At 41.2% G+C, this 22,844-nt stretch overlaps 1 protein-coding gene across 4 annotated transcripts in view; it reads left to right on the top strand.

Moving 5' to 3' along the window:
• Positions 1-22,844, top strand: part of CMTM8 (CKLF like MARVEL transmembrane domain containing 8) — a 92,017-nt gene that overhangs the window by 5,627 nt on the left and 63,546 nt on the right. For 3 of the 4 annotated variants that reach the window (XM_082849110.1, XM_082849109.1, XM_082849112.1), the window contains exon 1: positions 11,997-13,797. The exons of the other annotated variant lie outside the window; for it this stretch is intronic. In XM_082849110.1, coding sequence (XP_082705236.1) covers positions 13,585-13,797 — 213 coding nt within the window. In that variant the 5' untranslated portion in view covers positions 11,997-13,584. Of the gene's footprint in view, positions 1-11,996; positions 13,798-22,844 lie in introns of those variants that run through there. 4 annotated transcript variants of the gene reach the window in all.

Raw genomic sequence — 22,844 nt, 5'->3', positions numbered from 1 at the left:
TTGTAAACTACTCCTTGTTTACTGCTGTGACCATCTGTGCTGGACATCTTCCATTTGTCACTTGGATGCACTCTCCACCCGGCTCTCCACCCTGCAGGCTGACTTGCACGGATCGTGTCCAGGGTCCCCTCTGATGTCCCACTGGATTCCGATGTCCTCCCGGCACCCGCAGGAGGCTGTAAGGTGGGAGGGGAGCAGGTTCCTGGGATTCCTCCCTGCTGGGGCTCAGCAGCCTGGCTGTGTCCCTCCGTGCTGGGCGGGCCGTCTGGCAGCCCTCTGCACTCGGCTGTTTTCCCTGGCTCTGCTGACTGGTCACTCCCAGCCGCTTCCTCTTGCCAGGCACTGCGCTATGGCTTGTGGTCTTCTGCACCCTGCTTTCTAAATAAGACCTTTATTAAACTCTGCTCAGATTACTCAATCTAAATGTGCCAGTTTCTGGGGAGACCTGATAAGTTACCTTTCCCCATCAGTGATTAATTTCTTCTGGCATTCTTTTTTTTTTTTTTAATTTATTTATTTTTGGCTGATTGGGTCTTTGTTGCTGCACCGCAGGCTTTCTTCTAGTTGCGGCGAGTGGGGGCTGCTCTTCGTTGCGGTGCACGGGCTTCTCTTGTTGTGGAACATGGGTTGTAGGCACGCAGGCTTCAGTAGTTGTGGCATGCGGGCTCAATGGTTGTGGCGCACGGACTTAGTTTCTCTGTGGCATGTGGGATCTTCCTGGACCAGGGCTCAAACCTGTGTCCCCTGCATTGGCAGGTGAATTCTTAACCACTGCGCCACCAGGGAAGCTCTCTTCTGGCATTCTTAAAGGCCACCTAGTATTCCATAAATATCCAGGTTCCTGCTGCTCAGTTTAGGTTTCTTTCTTTTCTGTGACAGTGTTGTAACAAACATTCTTTAAGCTACATCTTTCTGGGTGGTCTTTAATATTTTCTACAGATGAGTACTTAGAATTGAGTAACAGGGTATATGAATCTTCTTTAAAGTCAAATTTATAGAGGTATACAGTAAAATTTACCTTTTTTAGTGTAGAGTTCTATGAGTTTGGGCATAGCCGTGTTTAAAAAGCAGCTTTTTTTTTTTCTTTTTTTTGACGATGTTGGGGGTAGGAGTTAATTAATTAATTAATTAATTATTGCTGTGTTGGGTCTTCGTTTCTGTGCGAGGGCTTTCTCTAGTTGTGGCAAGCGGGGGCCACTCTTCATCGCCGTGCGCGGGCCTCTCACTATCGCGGCCTCTCTTGTTGCGGAGCACAGGCTCCAGACGCGCAGGCTCAGTAGTTGTGGCTCACGGGCCTAGTTGCTCCGCGGCATGTGGGATCCTCCCAGACCAGGGCTCGAACGCGTGTCCCCTGCATTAGCAGGCAGATTCTTAACCACTGCGCCACCAGGGAAGCCCTAAAAAGCAGCTTTATTGAGATATCATTCACGAAAAGTTGATCTTTTAAAAGTGTACAGTTTAGGGATTTTTAGGATATTCACATTTGTACAGCTTTCACTTCTGATTTTAGAACATTTCTGTCACTGCAAAAAGAAACCTCTACCTGTTAGCAGTCACTCCTTGGTCTCCCCTGGCCTCAGCCCTTGGTAACCACTAATCTACTTTCTACCTCTATGGATTTGTCTATCCTGGTCATTTCTTTATAAATGGAATCCTACAATATGTGGCCCTTTCTGTCTGGCTTCTTTTACTTAGCATAATGTTTTCAAGGGTCATCCAGGCTGTAGTATATCTCGGTACTTCATTCCTTTAGTTGCCAAATAATATTTCATTGTATTATATATATATAACATTTTGTTTATTCATTTGTCAGTTGATGGACATTTGGGTTGTTTCCACATTTTGACTATTACGAATATGCTACTGTGAACCTTCATGTATAAGTTTTTCTGTGGACATAGTTTTCAGTTCTCTTGGGCATTTACCTAGGAAGGGATGGCTGGATCATATGGTAGCTCTTTGTTTAATATTTCGAGGCACTGCTAGACTGCTTCCAAAGTGGCTGCACTGATTTACAATCCCAACAGCAATATGAGTGTTCCAGTTTCTCCACATCCTCACCAAGATTTAGTTTCTTTTTGATTCTAATCATCCTACAAGGTATGAAGTGGTATCTCATAGTGGTTTTGGTTTGTATTTCCAAATACAAGCCCTTGAATTTTAGTATCACGTTGCCAATTTCTGCAAAAAGGGCAGCTGGGATTTTTTTTTAACAAATTTTTCTTTTTTTATATATATAAATTTATTTTATTTATTTATTTTTGGCTGCATTGGGTCTTTGTTGCTGAGCGTGGGCTTTCTCTAGTTGTGGTGAGTGAGGGCTACTCTTTGTTGAGGTGCATAGGCTTCTTATTGCGGTGGCTTCTCTTTTTGCGGAGCGTGGACTCTAGGCGTGCGGGCTTCAGTAGTTGTGGCACACAGGCTCAGTAGTTGTGGCTCGCAGACTCTAGAGCACAGGCTCAGTAGTTGTGGCACACAGGCTCAGTAGTTGTGGCTCGCAGGCTTTAGAGCACAGGCTCAGTAGTTGTGGTGCACGGGCTTAGTTGCTCCGCGGCATGTGGGATCATCCCGGACCAGGGCTCAAACCCGTGTCCCCTGCATTGGCAGGCAGATTCTTAACCACTGCGCCACCAGGGAAGCCCTGGCAGCTGGGATTTTAATACGGATTGTGTTCAACCTGTAGATCAATTTGGAGAGTATTGCCGCCTTAAAAAAATTGTTTTCCGATTCATGAACATGGGACGTCTTTCCATTTATTTAGATCTTCTCTAATTTCTTTACCAATGTTTTATAGTCTTCTGCATACATGTCTTGCATTTCTTTTGTTAAATTTATTCCTAAGTATTTTATTCTTTTTGATGCTATTGAAGATGGAATTATTTTCTTAATTTCATTTTCAAATTGTTCATTGCTAGATCATAGAAATCCAACTGAGTTCTGTATCCTTGACCTTGTATCCTACAACTTTGCTGACCTCATTTATTAGTTCTAATAGTTTTGTGTGTGTTTGTGTGTGTGTAGGGGGTGGGGTGGGGTTGGCCTATCTGTTTTTAAGGCTTTTGTTATTACTGCCAAGTTGTACAGAAAGGTTTAAACTGATTTGCATTCCCTCTAGTGGTGTTTCAGTGTTTGACAGGGTTTGTTTCTGCAAATGCTCAAACTTTTAATATTTGCCCGTTTTCTTGGGGTGGGAGATGTTCAGATTAATAAAAACTGACTTGGCATAAACACCCACCAGGCAGACCATCAGCTAATATTCAGGGGAGCCCTGCACATGTGTAAAAAAGCAAACTTTAAAAAAAAATTTTTATTGGAGTAGAGTTGATTTACAATGTTGTGTTAATTTCAGGTGTACAACCAAGTGAATCAGTTATACATATCTCCACTCTTTTTTAGATTCTTTTCCCATATAGGTCATTAGAGAGTATTGAGTAGAGTTGGCTGTGCTACACAGTAGGTCCTTATTAGTTACCTATTTTATATATAGTAGTGCGTATATGTCAATCCCAAACTCCCAATTTATACCCCACCCCAACCATAAGTTTGTTTTCTACATCTGTGACTCTATTTCTGTTTTGTAAATAAGTTCATTTGTACTATTTTTTTAGATTCCACATATAAGTGATATCATATATTTGTCTTTGTCTGATTTCACACAGAAAGCAAATGGTTTTTGTTTGTGTTCCTGTGATTATTAAAATTGAACATTTTAAATATGCTTATTAGCCATTTATTTTTTCTTTTAGTAACTACCTGTTGTTTTTTTTTTCCTTCACCCATTTAAAAAAATAGGGCTTTTTTTTTTTTTTGGCTGGCTGCATGGCTTCTGGGATCTTAGTTTCCTGACCAGGGATTGAACCCGGCCCCTTGGCAGTGAAAGCCTGGAGTCCTAACTACTGGACCACCAGGGAAATCCCGGGGCTCTTTCTTTCTTTAAAAAATGTTTTAGAGATATAAAAGGGAGCAAAGACGTTAATGAAAATTACTTCCAGGAGGGAAATAAGATTGGTTTGGGGGATATGTTTGAATAGGGAGTTTTGCTTTTTAACTCCTTATCTTTTGTATGGTTTAAATTTTTTATAATGAATATATTTATACATTAATGTAATTAGAGAAGCTTAAAGCAGTGTGTTCGTTGTACAAATAAATTTAAAATCATGTATCTATAGAGTGAAAACTGAATATCTCTGGTCTCCGCTAACCTACCTCCTTCACTCCACATTTCTTTCTTTTTCTTTTTTTTGGCTGCGCCCTGCGGCGTGCAGGATCTTAGTTCCCTGACCAGGGATAGAATCCGGGCCCCCTGCAGTGGAAGCACAGAGTCCTAACCACTGGACTGCCAGGGAAGTCCCTACCATTCACATTTTTCTGTATGGTTGTTCTGTACACTTGCAAATACACATGTAGTATAAAACAAATACACACGAATGAGTGTATTACATATTCTGCAATTTATTTTTCATTTAATAATATCTTGATATTTTTCCATATCGCTTTTTGTTGATTTATGTTTCCTGTGTGTTATGAGTATTAATTTTCTTTAGTCATTTGTTATTAGTATCATTCATGACATTTTTCATCAAAATAAGTTTCTAATTTGCATGAAATCTAGAGTGTTACCTTTATTTAGCCTTGCGGGGTTTAGTTTGCTTAAACACGGCTTCCTTATCCCCAGGATTATACAAATATTTGAAGAAAATATAGTTTCTTTAAATGCTAAAAATATTTACCAGTGGGAGTTCTCTGGTGCTCCAGTGGTTAGGATTCAGTGCTTTCACTGCCATGGCCTGGGTTCAATCCCTGGTTGGGGAACTGAGATCCCGCGCGCCGCACAGGGTGTATTTATTTATTGATAAATACAAATTATACAATAAATACATAAATTAAAAAAATATTTTTTTTAAAAAATTGCCATCTAAAGCTGTAAGTTCTTTCTGTGTGGATAAGAATGTAATCTCACTGTTTTCCCCCAAATGCATAGCTAGTTGTCTCACCATTAATCATATTATATTCCCACATACGTGAAACTATTTCTTGACCCTGTTCTATTTCTGAGTCATTCCAAATTGACTATAGCTTTATCATGCATTTTAATATTCAGTAGGGTAAATCATACAAATTTTTCTCTTTCTTGCTGTGCTTGTATACTTACACTAACACTTAGAGGTGATTTTTTTTTTTAACATCTTTATTGGGGTATAATTGCTTTACAATGGTGTGTTAGTTTCTGCTTTATAACAAAGTGAATCAGTTATACATATACATATGTTCCCATATCTCTTCCCTCTTGCGTCTCCCTCCCTCCCACCCAGAGGTGATTTTTAAAATCAGTGTTCCTTACATTCCACTACAACTTTGATTGAGATTGCATTAAATTTATAAATTAATTTGAAGAGATGTCCTTATAATATTGAATCTTATCACCTAGGGATATTGTATCTCTCTATTTATTTAAGGTCATTTTTTTTTTTTTTTGCGGTACGTGGGCCTCTCACTGTTGTGGCCTCTCCCGCTGCGGAGCACAGGCTCCGGAAGCGCAGGCTCAGCGGCCATGGCTCACGGGCCCAGCTGCTCCGCGGCACGTGGGATCCTCCCGGACCGGGGCACGAACCTGCGTCCCCTGCATCGGCAGGCGGACTCTCAACCACTGCGCCACCAGGGAAGCCCTATTTAAGGTCATTTTATGCTCTTGAAGTCGTAAGTTTTTTCCAGATGAGTTGTATGTACTTCTTACTATATTTGATAAATAGGATTTATAAAAAATGAATTGGATTTGGCAATTTCTGACTATTTGTGGTTTGTAAGAAAGCTGTTGATTATCTTGTTTTACTCTTGTGTGTAGCCATTTTATTTGAGTAATTAGTTCTAATAGTTTTATTATTTTATAAGTAAATTATAGTAATATCTGTGAAACAATGATGATTTTCTTTTTATATTTATACTTTTTTTTCCCATTATTACATAGGTTAGGACTGCCGGTGTAATGTTGAATGATTGGGATGAGATGGGTATCCTTGGTGGACTCATAACTTTAATTGCGGTGTTTCTAATGCTTTAATGATAATACAGGTTTTACTGTAGGTTCTGGTAGATATTCTTTATTGAATTAAGGAAGGTAGGTTTAACTGTGTAACTATTTTAATCAGGAATGGTTGTTGAATTGGGGAGATAGGATTTGGCTGGGGGGGTGCCTTTTTATTAGGTGATCATATAGGTTTTTGTTTTTTTCTATTTGCTAATGGAGTGAGTTGTATTAGGAGATCTAATGTTGAATCATTCTTGTACTCCTAGGATGATCTCTGTTTAGTTATAAGGTATTCTTTTAATAAACTAGTGGATTTTAAGACTTTTTTTTAACTCTTGGGTTTGATTTGTTAGTATCATATCTGAGGGTTTTGTGTCTATGTTCATATATAAGACCAGCCTTGTAGATCACTTTGCTGTGTTCTATTTTGTCTGATTTTAATACTGCCACTCACCCCAGCTTTTTTTGGCTAGCATTTATCTGATGTGTTCTTGTCCTTTTTTAATTGAAGTGAGATTCACATAACATACCTCAGAGATATTGTGGTTCCAGACCACTACAATAAAGCAAATATCAAAGCTACTCACATGAATTCTTGGGTTTCCAAGTGCATATAAAAGTTATGTTTACACTATACTGTACGCTATTATGTGTATAATAACATTACATCTCAGAAAACAAATGTACATACCTTAACTAAAAATACCTTGTTGCTAAAAAATGCTACCCATCACCTGAGCCTTCAGTGAGTCCTAATCTTTTCGCTGGTGGAGGGTCTTGCCTGGATGTTGATGCTGCTGACTGATCAGGGCGGTGGCTGCTGAAGGTTGGGGAGGCTGCGGCAGTTTCTTAAAACAAGACAGCAGTGAAGTCTGCCACCTCAATTGACTCTTCCTTTCATGAATGATTTCTCTATAGCATGCAGTGCTGTTTGATAGCATTTGACCCACAGTAGAACTTCTTTCAAAATTGGAGTCAATCCTCACAAACACCGCCACTGCTTTATCAACTAAGTTTATGTAATATTCTAAATCCTCTGTTGTCATTTCAGCAGTCGATTAAGTTCACCATCTTACATGGACCAGGTTCATGGCGCCCCCAAACAATTAAAATAGTATCATCAGAGATCACTGATCACAGATGACCATAACAAATGTAGTAATAATGAAAAAGATTGGGACTTCCCTGGTGGTGCAGTGGTTAAGAATATGCCTGCCAATGCAGGGGACACGGGTTCGAACCCTGGTCCGGGAAGATCCCACATGCCATGGAGCAACTAAGCCCGTGTGCCACAACTACTGAGCCTGCGCTCTAGAGCCCGCGAGCCACAACTACTGAGCCCACATGCTGCAACTACTGAAGCCTGCGTACCTACAGCCCATGCTCCACAACAAGAGAAGCCACCACAATGAGAAGTCCGCGCACTGCAATGAAGAGTATCCCCCGCTCGCCACAACTAGAAAAAAGCCCTCGCGCAGCAACAAAGATCCAATGCAGCCAAAAAATAATTAATTAATTAAATTTAAATTAATTTATTATTTTTTATTATTTTAATTATTTATTTTTATTATTTTATATTATTATTTTTTTATTAAATTAATTTATTATTAAATTTAAATTAATTTAAAAAAACAGAACATACCCTACTTAACATAATGAAAAAGTTTGAAACATTGTGAGAATTAACAAATGTGACAGACACAAAGTGAGCAAATGCTATTAGAAAAATGGTGCCAATAAGACTTTTTTGATGCAGCGTTGCCCCAAGCCTTCAATTTGTAAAAAACACAATATCTTTGAAGTGCATTAAATCAAAGTGCAATGAAATGAGGTATGTCTATAAAATTAACTGTTTTAAAATGAACAATTGAATGGCATTTAGTACATTCACAATGTTGTGTGATCACTTCTTTCTAGTTCTGGAACATTTTTATCTCCTCAAAGGAAACCCTACCTTTAATTTTCTTCCTTTTTGTCATCTGGTTATATCTTCTGTATTGATCATATAACTAGATTTTAGTTCTATACTGAGTCTGAGAATTTGTCTTTCAATGTGGAAATTTTTAACGCATATTTATTGTGATAACTTATTTAGAATTTTTGGTTTTCCTTATTTTTTCCTCTAGTGATTGAAAGTTATAAATTCCATTTCTATTTTGTTTGCAGTTACTTTTAAAAATCTACCCAAAATATTTATACATATTTTTCTAACTACCCAGAGAATTAAGATGTGTAACCACATTCCATTCAAGAGATAACACTTAACCTATTCCTCACCATGCACTTCGTGTTAGACAATTTTTTGTTTTTTTAATAACCTTTATTGACATATAATTCGTATACCGTACAGTTTACCCACTTAAAGTGTACAACTCAGTGGCTTTTGGAATATTCACAGAGTTGTGCAGCCATCACCATAATCAATTTTAGAATATTTTCATTGTCCCAGAAAGAAACCCCATACCCATTAGCAGTCATTCTCCATTTCCCCACAACTCTCCCTATGCTGTCACTAATTCTGCATTCTGTCTCTATAAAATTTGCCTATTTTGGACATCTCATATAAATAGAATCCCACAATATGTGATCTTTTGTGACTCTCTTCTTTCACTTACCCTAATATTTTCAAGGTTCATCCATGTTGAAGCATGAATCAGTACTTCATTTCTTTTTATTGCCAAATATTATTTCATTGTATGGCTACATTTTATCTATCCATTCATGAGTTCATGGACATTTGGGTTGTTTTCACCTTTTAGCTATTGGTAATGCTGTTAAGAACATTTATGTACAAGTTTTTATGTAGACATATATTTTCGTTTCTCTTGGATGTATTCCTAGGAGTGGAATTGCTGGATTGTGTGATAACTTTATATTTAACTGTACGAGGAACTACCAGACTGGTTTCCAAAGTGAATGCACCATTTTACAATCCCTGGGCTACTTTTTTAAAAAATGATTTCTTAGGAATAATTACTTGCCAGTTGTCTGAAGCTTTCCACCCATATTACCAAACAACTATTTTGACGACTACAGGTTTAATTTTTTTCATGCCGTTTTTTGTGTTATTTGCTTTCTTGGTTTATTTTTCACTTTTGAAGTACGTCCTTGAGTAATTCTTTTAGCAAGGGTTTGAAGGTGTTGAATTTTTTGAATCCTTGCACATCTAATAACATCTTTCTTTTACCTTTATACTTGAATAATTTGGTTGGTATAAAATTGTAGGTCTTAAAATTTCTTTTCATTAATTCTTTGAAGATGTTGCTTCATTGTCTTCTAGCATCCGGTGGTGTTAATAAGAGACCTGATGGTCTGGTAGTTCCTGGACAGGCCTGTAAGGTTCAGTCCCCCCCACCCCCCTTGGTCTCACGATTGCCATTCCCACAGATTTAGTTGCAGTACAACCATACATGAATGATGCCTTGCACATTAAATTACCTATGAGAATGTAGAAAGCTGGTGTTGATGGTGTAGCAAGAAATTGTAGGTGGAATGTTGTTACTGTATCAGGGTGAAATGGCTCATGAAAGGCAGTTTTGCAACCATATGAGGTAATTATACTGGAGCATCAGGTTGATGTGGTTGGGAGTAAAAGATTGTTATGCTTCCACCTGGAGTTTCCTGAGTCCTGGTGGGATCTGTGCCTGGGCAGGCTGAACGCCCTCATTCCAGCCTGGGAGAAATCAGGAAGACCTTGAAACCCCTCTCTCAGGACAGCTCTAGCCAGATGTTCCCGGCTGAGAACATGTCCTTTGCATCAGTTGCAGTAAACTGTGAGCTTTATAGTATTTAAGTCAAAGGCTTGTTTTACTAGGCTTCAAACCCACTCTTCTGGGGGAATTAGGTTCTCACTTCCTTTTTTTTTTTTTAATTTCCTTTTAAGTAACCAAATTAAAAAAAAAAAAATCTCCCTGAATGCTTTTGGAATTTTCTCCCCTTCCTTAGAAATCATATGCTTCACCACTATGAATCCAGAAGGGCATTTTAAAATTCATTTTTCCCAGTACTCGTTGGGCCCTTTATAACTAATATTCAAATCTGTCTTCAGTGCAGGGAAATTCCTTGTATTTCCTGCATCTTTTTTTTTTTTTCTGTTTTTTCTTTCAAAAAATAATCTTCATTCAAAAGAAGTTCCAGAAGAGATTAAACTGTCTTCAGTATCTCCTAACTTTTCTTTTATACTTTCCGTTTCTTTGTTCTTTTGCAGAGTTGCAGGATAATAACACTTCCAGCCCAAATTCAGGTGGTTTTCAGTTGAGTATGTTCTGCTCTTCAGCCCAACTGCTGAATTTTTATTTTGGCTTTGATAGTTTTTTTTTTTTCCCGGTACGCGGGCTTCTTACTGTTGTGGCATCCCCCGTCGCGGAGCACAGGCTCCGGACGCGCAGGCTCAGCGGCCATGGCTCATGGGCCCAGCCACTCCGCGGCATGTGGGATCTTCCCAGACCGGGGCACGAACCCGTGTCCCCTGCATCGGCAGGCGGACTCTCAACCACTGCGCCACCAGGGAAGCCCGGCTTTGATAGTTTTAATTCCCAACATTTTGTCATTCTTTTACTTTGTAGTCTGATTGCTTTTTTACTGAACCACTTTAAGACTCTTGGGTATACAGTTGACCCTTGAACAACACAGGTTTGAATTGCCTGGTTCCATTTACAGGTGGGTTATTTTCAATAGCAAATACTGCAGTATCGCATGATCCGAGGTTGGCTGACTATAAGTTATACTTGGATTTTCAACCGCAGAGGGTCAGAGGTGGTCCTAACCCCTGTGTTGTTCAGAGGTCAATCGTATTTAAGCTTCTCTTAGTTTACAAAGGGACCACTTCTGCTTGTTGAGTCTGTTGCTTCTATACGGCTGTTTTCCTCAGTCATTTGGTGATTCATGGTTGTCGATTTGTAATTGTAGATGAGATGGTTGGAGACTGTTTGCTCAGCTTAAGTGAGAATCCCTGTGCCCCCAGCAGCGAATGCAAGTTTTCACCACATGACCTGCATGTAGTGTCTTTTTCTCGGAGGAAAGGAATTATTAATGGGGTAGAAGGGGCACTGGGGGCAGTGTGGCTGCTCGGGCTTTGTTATGAGGTGTCCACATAGCTTGTTGAAGCATCTGGAAGTCTTGAAGCTTTATCTTGGAGACTGTTTCCAGAAGTAACTGCTAGAGGGGATGTAGAGAGAATGATTGACAGCTCTCTAAGTATTTAAATTTAGTCCTTATCAGATTACCCTTGGCTCATTCCTTTTCCCACTTCTGCTGTTACCTTTAATCTTTGAATTTTTCTGAGCGTCTGCTTGGAAATTCCCCTTTTTGATGGTCCTCTGTTTTCCTCTCCAGGGCTGAAGACTGGAAACCCCATTGCTTACCCTTAGTTTGTTCCCACATGCCTCCCAGGAATCCCTCATGGCTATAGATTGTTGCTGTTGCTCTTTGCAGCTTCTCAGCACTATTGTGTATTTTAAAATTATTTGCATGTGTGTGGTGTTTTTTGTTTTTGGTCATTTCAGTGGAATTTGGGAAGGATGGAGAGATAAACATACAGGTCTAGTCAGCTGCCTTGAGAGAGAAGTTCTGCTATTTTGTTATTCATATAAAGGCATTTTTTATGTATATAGAGTATTGACCTCCTTTCTGTGTTGCAGACATTTTTTCTAGCTTTTCATGCCTTGACTTTATTTACACAATGTAAAGCTTATCTTTAAATTTATCAGTCATGTTTTTTCCTCATGTCTGGTTCATTAGAAAATTCTACTTCTCTAACAAAACTAAATGTAATTAATTATACATTAATTTTTAGCCTGTGTTTTTCTTATAGTACTTTTTAATGTTTAACCTTAATTATTTTAGCTGAAGGTAGAAAGTTGTGCTCTAACTTTGCTTTTAAATATTTTCTCGGTCGTCCCAATATGATATATAAATCTATTTTTCCCCTATTCTCCCCCTATAAATCTATTTTTCATTCAGTCATCTGGGTTGCTCTCTTTTTTCATTTATTTGGTTCTTGTATCGACTTGGGCTCAATTCTGTACTTTCTAGTCTATTCCAGTCTTTGTTCCCAAGTTTTAAAATCTGTCATTCTAGGATACATTTTACCATCTGATAACGTAAACCACCCCAGCCATAAGTTTTAGAATTTTTTAAAGAGTCATTCACTGCTGTGTCCCCTCCCCTCTGTCAAATTATCTTGGCTTTTGATTGGGCTATTATGTAATACATAGATTAATTTTTGGAAAAGGGATTTATACTACTTTATAGTTCCTAAGAAGAAGACTCCTCAGCTGTTCCCTTGTCTTCTGTTACATCTTCTTCTTGATTCTTAAGCTCTTCAAGGTCTTTTCCAGTCTATAATGCTGTGAGTTTTACAGTGTAAATTAATAATGCTTATCTTATTTATTCAGTCATCAAATATGTGTTGAATAGTCATTGTGTTCCAGAAGCTTTGTCTAGCATTTAAAATATAGTGGTATAGCACCTTTCTTTTTTTTTTTTTTTTTTTTGCGGTACGCGGACCTCTCACTGTTGTGGCCTCTCCTGTCGTGGAGCACAGGCTCCGGACGCGCCGGCTCAGCGGCCATGGCTCACGGGTCCAGCCGCTCCGCGGCATGTGGGATCTTCCCGGACCGGGGCACGAACCCGTGTCCCCTGCATCGGCAGGCGGACTCTCAACCACTGCGCCACCAGGGAAGCCCGCACCTTTCTATTTTTATTTAAAGGAATGATCAATGATAGGATGTAAGACATGAAAAGAAAAATATGCTTAGGATGATATCGAAGGGTAGTTTTTTAAAAATCCTCAAATTTTCAAATTTGAGCAGAAACTCAAGAGGCATTTATTCCTTGCTGGCCTTTGGTCTTTTATTCATCTCAAGGACTTAAATCTGAAATTTAACACATGCAGAATACAATCTGTTTCCTTTTTTTGCTAAGATTTATGGCTAGAGTTATTCCCAGGAAGGTAGTAGTACTTTTCCTTAGATGAGCATTTTACCATTCATTTTCATTTAAAAGTAAATGAATTTCCACGTTTATTATCTCACTTGATATGAAGCCAGCCCCAGGTTTTGGAGAATCCCTTCTTTCATTCCCATTTCTAGTTGAGCCATGATTTGAGGAAACAGTTCTCAAATTATATGTGAATGAGTCAACCACACCTTTATGGGATGCAAGGTGAAACAGTTCCATTGGTTGCTTCTCCCTCTTCCATACCTACCCATGAGATTCATGGTAACCAGCCCAGTGGAATCTCCCTTCTGCGGGAACGTACTATATGCACTGTCTCGGTCAAGGTTCAGTTGCAGACGACAGCATCCACTTTAGCTAGTGGGAGCATCAGGAGACTTACTATAAATCACTAGATGGCTTCCAAGGTTTTTGGTAGAGCTGGGGGAGCAGGCTCTAGGCTGAGCTTCCAGCAACACCTCCCAGTATAACACCACAAAACTGGCCTATCCTAGGAAGGCAAGGAAGCAGGATCTCCTCATTGCTGCTGGATCTTGGACCTCCATCGTGACACATGGCCCCACGTGCCCCCTGACTTATCTGTCAACACTCTGAAGCTAGGGATGGGACACTGGGATTTCAGTTATGGCTGCCACCGAAAAACAAACGCTGCCTCTGCTGAGTCTGCCAGTGGGAATGCAGAAGCTGCTGAATCCTGTCTCCTGGCCCCACGATGTGGTCTTTGGCTTCTAAATCCTGCATGGGTGTGTCTGCCGGAGCTTGATCATGTGTGGGACCTGAGCTGCAGCGGTCTGGCTTTCCAGCATCTCGTGAGAGTAAGCAACGCTGCGAGGGGAGGGGAGGGGAGTGGAGCTGAGTGGCTCCACGTGCAGTGCTTGCTACAGCCACCTTCACTGGATTCTACCAGGGTCACTGTGTTGGAGGTGGAAGACCTCCTGTGATTTATCACACTTCTAGAACATTCTAAGGACTTGCCCTTTTTCCATTTAGATGTGCATTTTCTTTTCTTTTTTTTTTCTTTTTTTGGACATGCGGCTTGCGGGATCTTTGTTCCCCGACCAGGGATTGAACCTGTCATTTCCGCCAGAGAATTCCCTCTAGATGTGCGTTTGATTTCTAGCTCTGTGACCTTGCATGACCAACCTAAGATTTCTTAAACTTCCATTTATAATAATGAGAAGGGTGATGATGACTTCACAGGTTAGCAGATGAAGTGAGCTAAAATATACGTAAGCCCTGTCTCAGATGGAAATATTAGTTTATTTCTTGGGTAAATGTAGGTTCATTTCTTCCCTCAGTAGGTCCAGACTCTGTAGATTAATCCTCCTTGAACAGGGCTGCGTTTGGAATGAGTGGCCGAATCTTAGTTTCTTGTGAGTTCTCATGCACCCAGCAATGAGCATGAATATAGAATTTAGCCTCTGTGGTGTGTAGTGGGGTTAGGGTTAGGATTAGAATTTTAACTAAAGAAAGCTTAAAAGTTACATTGAGAACCACAAAGACCTGCTTATTTTAACTTTCAACACAATTAGTTCATTTAGACTGTGAAAGATTAGTAGAGTGATCTAGCCACAATTATGAGTGATGCCAGGTTTGTAGGTGCAGTGGAAAGATTTCATCTGTTTGTGTTCCTGTGTAGACTTTACTCAGAGAAGGTCTAAAAAGCCACGGGGCGGGTCCGTTTTCCAAAGGTCTGAGTTTAATGCGGTGTTTTGGAAAACATGCAAGGCATTGACCTTGCTTCTTCTCTTGCCTCCCCCTTTTCCTTCCTCTATCCCACATCTAATTATCAGAAGTGCCACTTTCTGGGGGAAAAATAATTCAGAGGAGAAAGACATGTTTATCGTTGATTTATAACCTGCCTTGTTTCCAGAAAGGACTTGAAGCAGGACAAAAATCTTTGAGTTGAGGTTTTTAAAGGATGCAACAAGAAATCTGCATCAGGCATGGATTGGTAGGCATCAAAGATCACTTTAGAAAAAGAAACACTTTATCTGAAGCACTAAACTTTGAACAGACTCGAAGGGACATTCTTGAATAAGATTCTTGGAGGCACAAAGCCACTGGGTTGCCCGACACCGTGTGCGGCCGTCGAGGGGAGAAAGTATGGAAGGTTTGTCAGCCAATCTTCCTTCAGCTTTAGGTTTACTTTAGGGGGAACAAAGTCTGTGTGCTTTGAGGCCCTGCCTTTCTTCGGATTTCACAGGCCCAGAAGTTTCTTTAGAGATGGATGTTTGAGGAGATCTAAAGTAGCTGTATTTAATATTCTCCTAGCTTACAGTTTGGAAGTCATGGCTAAGGTTCCTTTAACTGTGACATGAATCTTGAGCGGTTTTCCTTTTCATTCACATTTCAAATCATGAGCTGATGTTCACACTTCCCTGGGAGGCAAATGTTGGATTTTTTAACTTCCCTTTATGTGATTAGGTTGATTTAGCGACAGGTGCAAGACCAGAGCTCAGGTTAACTAGGCCACTCGTTAAGATCAGGCTGGCTTAAATGCCAGCTGTGGAACGAAGCTCGGGTGGGAGTTGGCGCTCGCATTTCCCAGCTCCCGAGGCACTTAAAAAAGGTGGAGCCACAGTCTTTTCATGGCTGACATATAATTGAGAAGTGGGGAGGTGTGTCCTCTGCAGACTTTATCATGCCCCCAGAACTAAGATTCCTTCAAACTTTTTTGTGTGAAATAACATACATCACTAAACCCATATATAATTTAAAGAATAATAAAACAAGTAATCATATGCTATCCACTCAGTGTAAGAAATAGAACATGACCTTATCTTAGAGGCTCCTGGTGTGCCCTGCCCACTTCCCCAGAGGTAACCCACCGTCCTGGCTTTGTATTCTGTAAAGTTCATGGTCCCGCCATTCTTTAGCCTTGACTTATTTTGACCATTAACAGAATATAGTATCACGTGATATTTTCTTCTACGACTTGCTACTTTCATTCATCACTCAGCGTCTTCCACGTTGCTACATGTGTATTCACTCGCTTTCCAAGTTGTAGTCCATTATATCAATGTATTGTCATCTGCCTCTTCTGTGTTGGTGGCCGCCTGGACTGCCATGTTTTAGACGGATTAAATTCTCCTTTTTGTGTTTCTCTTTTTTTTTTCCTTTCTCCTGTTTGTTTGGAAGTTATGCTCTATCTGTTAGTTAGGTAGATTCTCTACCTATTGCAACAAGCAGGCTTAGTCTGTCATCCACGTTAAAATGAATCCGTATTTTCCCCTTTTTCTTACACAGAAACAGAGACCTTGGAACTCTAACTCAGATGACGTCCCTCACAATTTAAAATATGGTTTAGCCATTTAGTTCTGTCCTCTTTTCTACCTACAAGATAGGCATGACACTTGTTGTATGTAATCCACAATTTAGTTTTATCCACAACCCATGTGGTTGCCTGACATCTTTGCTCACTGTTCCTTCTTCCATCTCAGACCTCCCATCTGTTTTTGTTTTTCTGAAAATCTTTTTCTTCCTCATTCTTGAAAGATTATTAGGCCAAATTCCAAACTGACGGTCATTTTTGTCTCAGTCCATTGAAGGTATTGTTATTTTGTCTTATTGGTTTCCATGGTTGCTGTCAGAGTTGGCAGTCAAAGCGTAATTCATCATTCCTTTTTTTTTTAAAAAATGAATTTATTTATTTATTTATTTTTGGCTGCGTTGGGTCTTCGTTGCTGCATGTGGGCTTTTCTCTAGCTGCGGCGAGCAGGGGCTACTCTTTGTTGTGGTGCTCAAGCTTCTCATTGCGGTGGCTTCTTTTGTTGCGGAGCACGGGATCTAGGCATGCGGGCTTCAGTACTTGTGGCACGTGGCCTCAGTAGTGTGGCTCGTGGGCTCTAGAGCACAGGCTCAGTAGCTGTGGCGCACGCACTTAGTTGTTCCGTGGCATGTGGGATCTTCCCGGACCAGGGGCTCGAACCCGTGTTCCCTGCATTGGCAGGCGGATTCTTAACCACTGAGCCACCAGGGAAGTCCCCATCATTCCTTTTTAACTGAACTGCTTTTGCTTTTAAAATTGTCTTTGTATGTACAGCAATCTCATTATAGTAGGTCAAGCTGAGGATTTCTTTTTATATATCTTTGGGTTTAATTGGGATTCGTGAATCCAGTGATTGATCTTTCAACAATATTGGAAAACCCTCAGCCATTATCTCTTGAAATGTTGAAAGTATTACCTTTCTCATTTTATTTCGTCTCCTTCTGAAACTCTAACTAAATATGTGTTAGATCCTCAGACTCTATCTGCCATGTCTTTTATTTATTTATTTATTTTTTCTGGCCACGCTGCGAGGCTTGTGGGATTTCAGTTCCCTGACCAGGGATTGAACTCAGGCCCTCGGCAGTGAGAATGCCGAGTCCTAACCCAGGACCACCAGGGAATTCCTTGCCATGTCTTTTAAATTAATAATTTCCAACTCTGTGTTCTGATATACATATGTATCAATGTTATTGCTATATCTTCCATTTTAATAATTCTTTCTTTAGTTTAATTCATATACTCAAATTTTAATTTCAATTCTCTTAACGTTTCTAGAAATTCTTTACCTTTTGCCTATCTACTATGCCTATCACAGTCTTCACAGACTCAGACCCAACCCAAAGGAGAGACTGCATATGGCTCTAAATTGAAAGGCACATTTTCCCCCTCTACCATTGCCAAGGGTATTGGTGAAATGGCTCAGAACCTCAGTATTCCTGTAGGTGGAGCCTAAAGGCCCCCTGCCAGTGTTCTCTTGGTCTCCTGCCTCCTCCCCCATCTCCCCTGCCCTTCGTTGTTGCCCGTCTCCCGTGTCCATAAGAAGCCCACCCGCCCAAGTGCTGGGTTAGTTTTGGGCACTGACCAGTGATGGGGGCTGGAGCTTGGCCAGTGCAAACTGACCTCTGCCTCCATTCTAGTGTTCTTGTGTCACCCTTCCCTCCTGGCTTGGTCGCCCTCCTCGACTCCAAATCCGTCTGCCTCTGTTATGCATCTTAATCCGGTGAGGGCGCCACAGAACAAGGGTTCTGCAGCAAGCTAGGAACCAGCTCCCCAGAGGGCAGATGGCACTATAAATAGGAACTACTTCTTCTACAACGTGATTGGTTTTGTTTTGTTCATTGTGCTCCTTGAGCAACAGTAATGCCCTGGTATTTCTCCTGTCCTTACATCGGCTCGCGAGGATGTCACGTGGTCTGCACCTGTCCGAGCACCTTGATGGGCGTCATCGCCTCTGGGCAGTGAGAGGAGTTGCCTCTGGTTAACCGTGGACCTTTGCGTGGGTGATTCCCCTGCATTCCTGGGCAGAAGGAGGGCTCAACTGAAGTTGCGTCACCAGGAGATTACTTTTTAGAAGGATCCCTTGGGGCCCTGCCCGGCGCCGATACCACTCAGTTGGTGGATGAGCAGTGGATGTCATACCTTCTAGGTCTTCTGCCACCTCCCACTCCTTCTCCAGGGAGCTGTCTGTCTGGGTGAACCTGTTCGGTGAGGCTCCCAGCCCTTCCATAAGAAACTGAGGGATGCCTTTCTCACCACCTATTTTTTTTGCACAAATGGGTGACATCTCCAGACACTGCTGTCAATCCCTGTCTCATGAGAAATTGTTTAATCTTGAAAAGAAGGGGGAAGGGAGAGAAAGAAAGGGAAGCGTTCACCCTGGCAGAGGCCACTGGTATCCAGGGAGGCCCTGCATGGTGGGCTGCAGGCGGGTCAGACCCCATGGCTGCTGCTGCTGCTCTGGGGCTTGGACAGCTGGTGCTCTGGAGGCGGAGTTGCCCTGAGGCCTGTACTGAGTGATAAGAGCTTGTACGAACTCTCTTCAGGACTCTGAATGTCTTGTCACTGTTGACGCCCTAAATTGTTATTTATTCTAATGACAAGTCTTTGTTTCAGAGAAGCCCATGGAACAGAAATGAGCCTGTATAGTGTTGAAAGTCAGAATTCATTGCCAATATGTAAAAATCAGCTATTTTAAGAAAATTTAGATTTCCCAGGACTTCCCTGGTGATCCAGTGGTTAGGACTCTGCGCTTCCACTGCAGGGGGCACGGGTTTGATCCCTGGTCGGGGCACTAAGATCCCACATGCCACACAGCAGCATGGCCAAAAAAAAAAAGAAAGAAAAAAGGAAAAGAAAATCTAGATTTCCCTGTTCTCTTGGAAAATTGGATCAAGGCACAACCTGGGGCCTACAGTCCCTCATGGCAGTCATCCTCTGGAACCAAAAGGTGGCTGGCCTCTAAGAGTACTGGTTAAATGCATGTTTGACTGTTGTGACAAAGACCAAGATACGGAGCTTAAACCAGGCAGGAATGTGTTATTCTTGCATTCAGCAGCCAAAAGGCTAGTTTCCCAGAGCAGATAGGACGGCTCCAAGGTGCCAGGGATCCAGCTGCTTCTGTCTTGTTTTCTCTCTGCCCTGAACAGTGGGTTCATCTGTGGTCCCAGATCCTACTTTGTTTCCCACCGTCACGTCTGCACCAGGCTCCAGTAGGAGGGCAAAGTGGAGGCTGCACCCCTTCAAGACCCAACCTGGAAGTTGCATGTGTCATTTCTTCTCTGTTGGCATGTCCTGTTGGTTTAGCCACATCTGGCTGCAGCTAAGGCTGGGGAAATGTGGTTTCTGTCTCTATGGCCGTGTGAATAACTAAAACCCATTTCTTCATAAAGAGAGAAGGTGAGAGTGGGTCCTGTTTTATGCCACTGCAGGCCCTGTGTTCACCTCCATGCAGCCCTCCACCCCATCCAGATTGCTCACAGCTGAGCCCAAGAGTCATAGCTGTTCATTGCCTTATACGTCATGGGTTTCACTCATTTTGTTACCTGCTTGGTCCCAGTAGACATTTGAGGTTGCTTGCTCAGCTGTACCCTGATCATATCTTTCAACACACCTTCAGGCTTTTATACTTCCGTTACGTCTGTTTAGAGTTCCCTTCCCTCCCTTTCAGGCCTGGCAAACTCCTTCTCAGGATAACTCAGCCCCTTCTTCCTTTCCCAAGTTGAGTTCTCTCTGCTTTGTCCCATCCTAATACACAAACTGCTAATTCTACACGATACCTGTTACTTACCTTTATATCCTCGATGCCTGGCAAAGCACCTAGTGCATAACAGGGTAATGATCAGTACCATTTATTGAGTGTTTACTCAGAGAAAGACACTTCGTAGAACTTGTATAAACATTTTTAATGTACCACAATGAAGTAGCATGTTAATCGTGACCTTTCTAGTTGGAGATGATGGAAACTTGACCCAAACCGACTTGAACAGCAGCAGAAAGGAGAAGCGCTTATTGGTTCATGTATCTGAGAAATGGAGGTATGGGTTTAGCTTCAGGTATGGCTGGACCTAGGAGCACAAATGATAGCAGAACTCAGTCTTTCTCCATCTCTTGGCCATGCTTTTCTCTGTGTAGAATTTGTTCTCAGGAAGGCTTTCTCTACATGATGACAAAGATGCCACCCACAGTTCAGTATTATTTTTATAGTTACGGATTCCAGGGAAAAAAAAAGAACATGAATCTTTTTCTTCATAGTGGTAACCAAGTGCTGGAGGAGGTCTCGCCTTGGCCTACCTTAAGTCGTATGGCCATTCCTGGTCCAGTCAGTATGGACAAGGAGATAGAACACACTGGCCACACCTGGGTCATCTGTCTACTTCTGGTACCAGGAGATGGAGTCATCCCCTCTCAAATTACATTGCAGAAAAGGTAGCTCTCCAAGGGGAGAGAAAACAGGCAAAAGTATGAGCCCACTATATCTGGAACTACCCTTATCCCGTTTCACAGTTGAGGCTAAAAGAAGTTATGGGGATCTGAGATCACAACCAGGAAGTGGCAGAAGTGGGATTCACACCAGGTCTTTCTGACTCCAAATGGTGGGTGCTTAGTTCACTGCACCCAACTGTTTGGAGAGTGAATGACCCTGGAACTCCTGTCTTTGTTTGGGGAAAACTGAGGTTTGATGCCTTTATGTATGACTGTCAGAATATGGAATTATCTAGTATCCCCACCATGGGAGGATTTTGTGTAGAAGTACACATGTAGCTATAAGCTCTGCTTTCCCTGGAATACATCTGGTGGCTATACCTGAAAACACTTTCCTTGGCTAGCAAAGAACTCATTTTACATTAATGGAAGTAGGAGGGGTCAGGTAGCTGGATTCTTCTCTTGGAACATTTTGGTTACTTTAGCACATGCATTCCCAACGGAGGCAATATTATCTGCAAGGGAGCGAAAACTGGTTCCCAGTGGGGGGGAACAAAAAAAAAATCTTACTCTTTTCATGTATAAGTGCATATATACGTATAGTACACAAATAGATATATGGTTTATCTGTTGTATTTTAAAAAATAGTTTTATTTAGGTATAATTTACATACCATAAAATTCACCTGTTTTGGGCTTCCCTGGTGGCACAGTGGTTGAGAGTCCGCCTGCCGATGCAGGGGACACAGGTTCGTGCCCCGGTCCGGGAAGATCCCACATGCCGCAGAGCGGCTGGGCCCGTGAGCCATGGCTGCTGAGCCTGCACGTCTGGAGCCTGTGCTCTGCAACGGGAGAGGCCACAACAGTGAGAGGCCCGCGTACCAAAAAAAAAAAAAAAAAAAAATTCACCTGTTTTTAAGTGTACAGTTCATTGTTTTTTAGTAAATTTACAGTTTTTAAAAAATTAAATATAGTTAATTTGCAGTATTGTGTTAGTTTCAGGTATACAGTAATGTGATTCGTATACGTGTGTATATATATACACATACATATATATTAGATTCTTTTCCATTCTAGATTATTATAAGTTATTAAATATGACCCCCTATGCTGTACAGTAGGTCCTTGTTGGTTATCTGTTTTGTGTATAGTATATACATATGTGTATATGTTAGTCCCAAACTCCTAATTTCTCCCTGCCCCCCATTTCCCCTTTGCTTACCATAAGTTTGTTTTCTATGTCTGGGAGTGATTTGTCTGTGCTATTAAAATTGCATGAGGAGACTGTGCTCTCGTGGGACCCCTCTCGAAAACAACAGCAAATTTCTTCAAGATCATATGCACCTCGAGTTATCACTCTTTTCTCTGTTCCTCTTTGCAGTAAAACTTTCTTGCGGATCTCAGTTCCCCGACCAGGGATCAAACCCAGGCCACGGCAGTGACAGCGCTGAATACTAACCACTAGACCACCAGGGAACTCTGCAGCAAAACTTCTTGAAGGACTTGTCTTTATTTCCTAATTCCTCTCATCCCATTTGCTATTTTTAAAAACTGAATTATAATTGATACGCAGTATTATATTAGCTTCAGGTGTACGCATAGTGATCAGCACCGTAAATCTAGTAACCATCTGTCACCGTACAAAGTTATTACATTATTATTGACTGTTTTCCCTGTGCTGTACATTACATCCCTGTGACTTATTTATTTTATAACTGGAAGTTTATAGTTCTTAATCCCCTTTGCCTATTTTGCCTGTCGCCTCTGGCAACCACCAGTTTGTTCTCTGTATCTGTGAGTCTTTTTCTGTTTTGTTTTGTACGTTCATTTGTTTTGTTTGTTATTCCACATATGAGTGAAGTCATATGGCATTTGTATTTCTCTGTCCGACTTATTTCACTTAGCATAACGCTATCTAGATCCATCCATATTGTCACAAAGGGCAAGATTTCATTATTTTATTTTATTTATTTTATTTTTTATAAATTTATTTATTTTTGGCCGCATTGGGTCTTCGTTGCTGCGCATGGGCTTTCTTTACTTGCGGCGAGTAGGGGCTACTCTTCGTTGCAGTGCACGGGCTTCTCATTGCAGTGGCTTATGTTGTTGTGGATCCCGGGCTCTAGGTGCGCAGGCTTTGGTAGTTGTGGCATGCGGGCTCAGTAGTTGT

Source organism: Leucopleurus acutus (assembly GCF_964270905.1).
Source record: "Leucopleurus acutus genome assembly, chromosome: 10".
Lineage (NCBI taxonomy): Eukaryota > Metazoa > Chordata > Mammalia > Artiodactyla > Delphinidae > Leucopleurus > Leucopleurus acutus.
The sequence above is the reverse complement of the archived record's forward strand: the minus strand, read 5'-3'. Positions and strand labels throughout refer to the sequence as shown.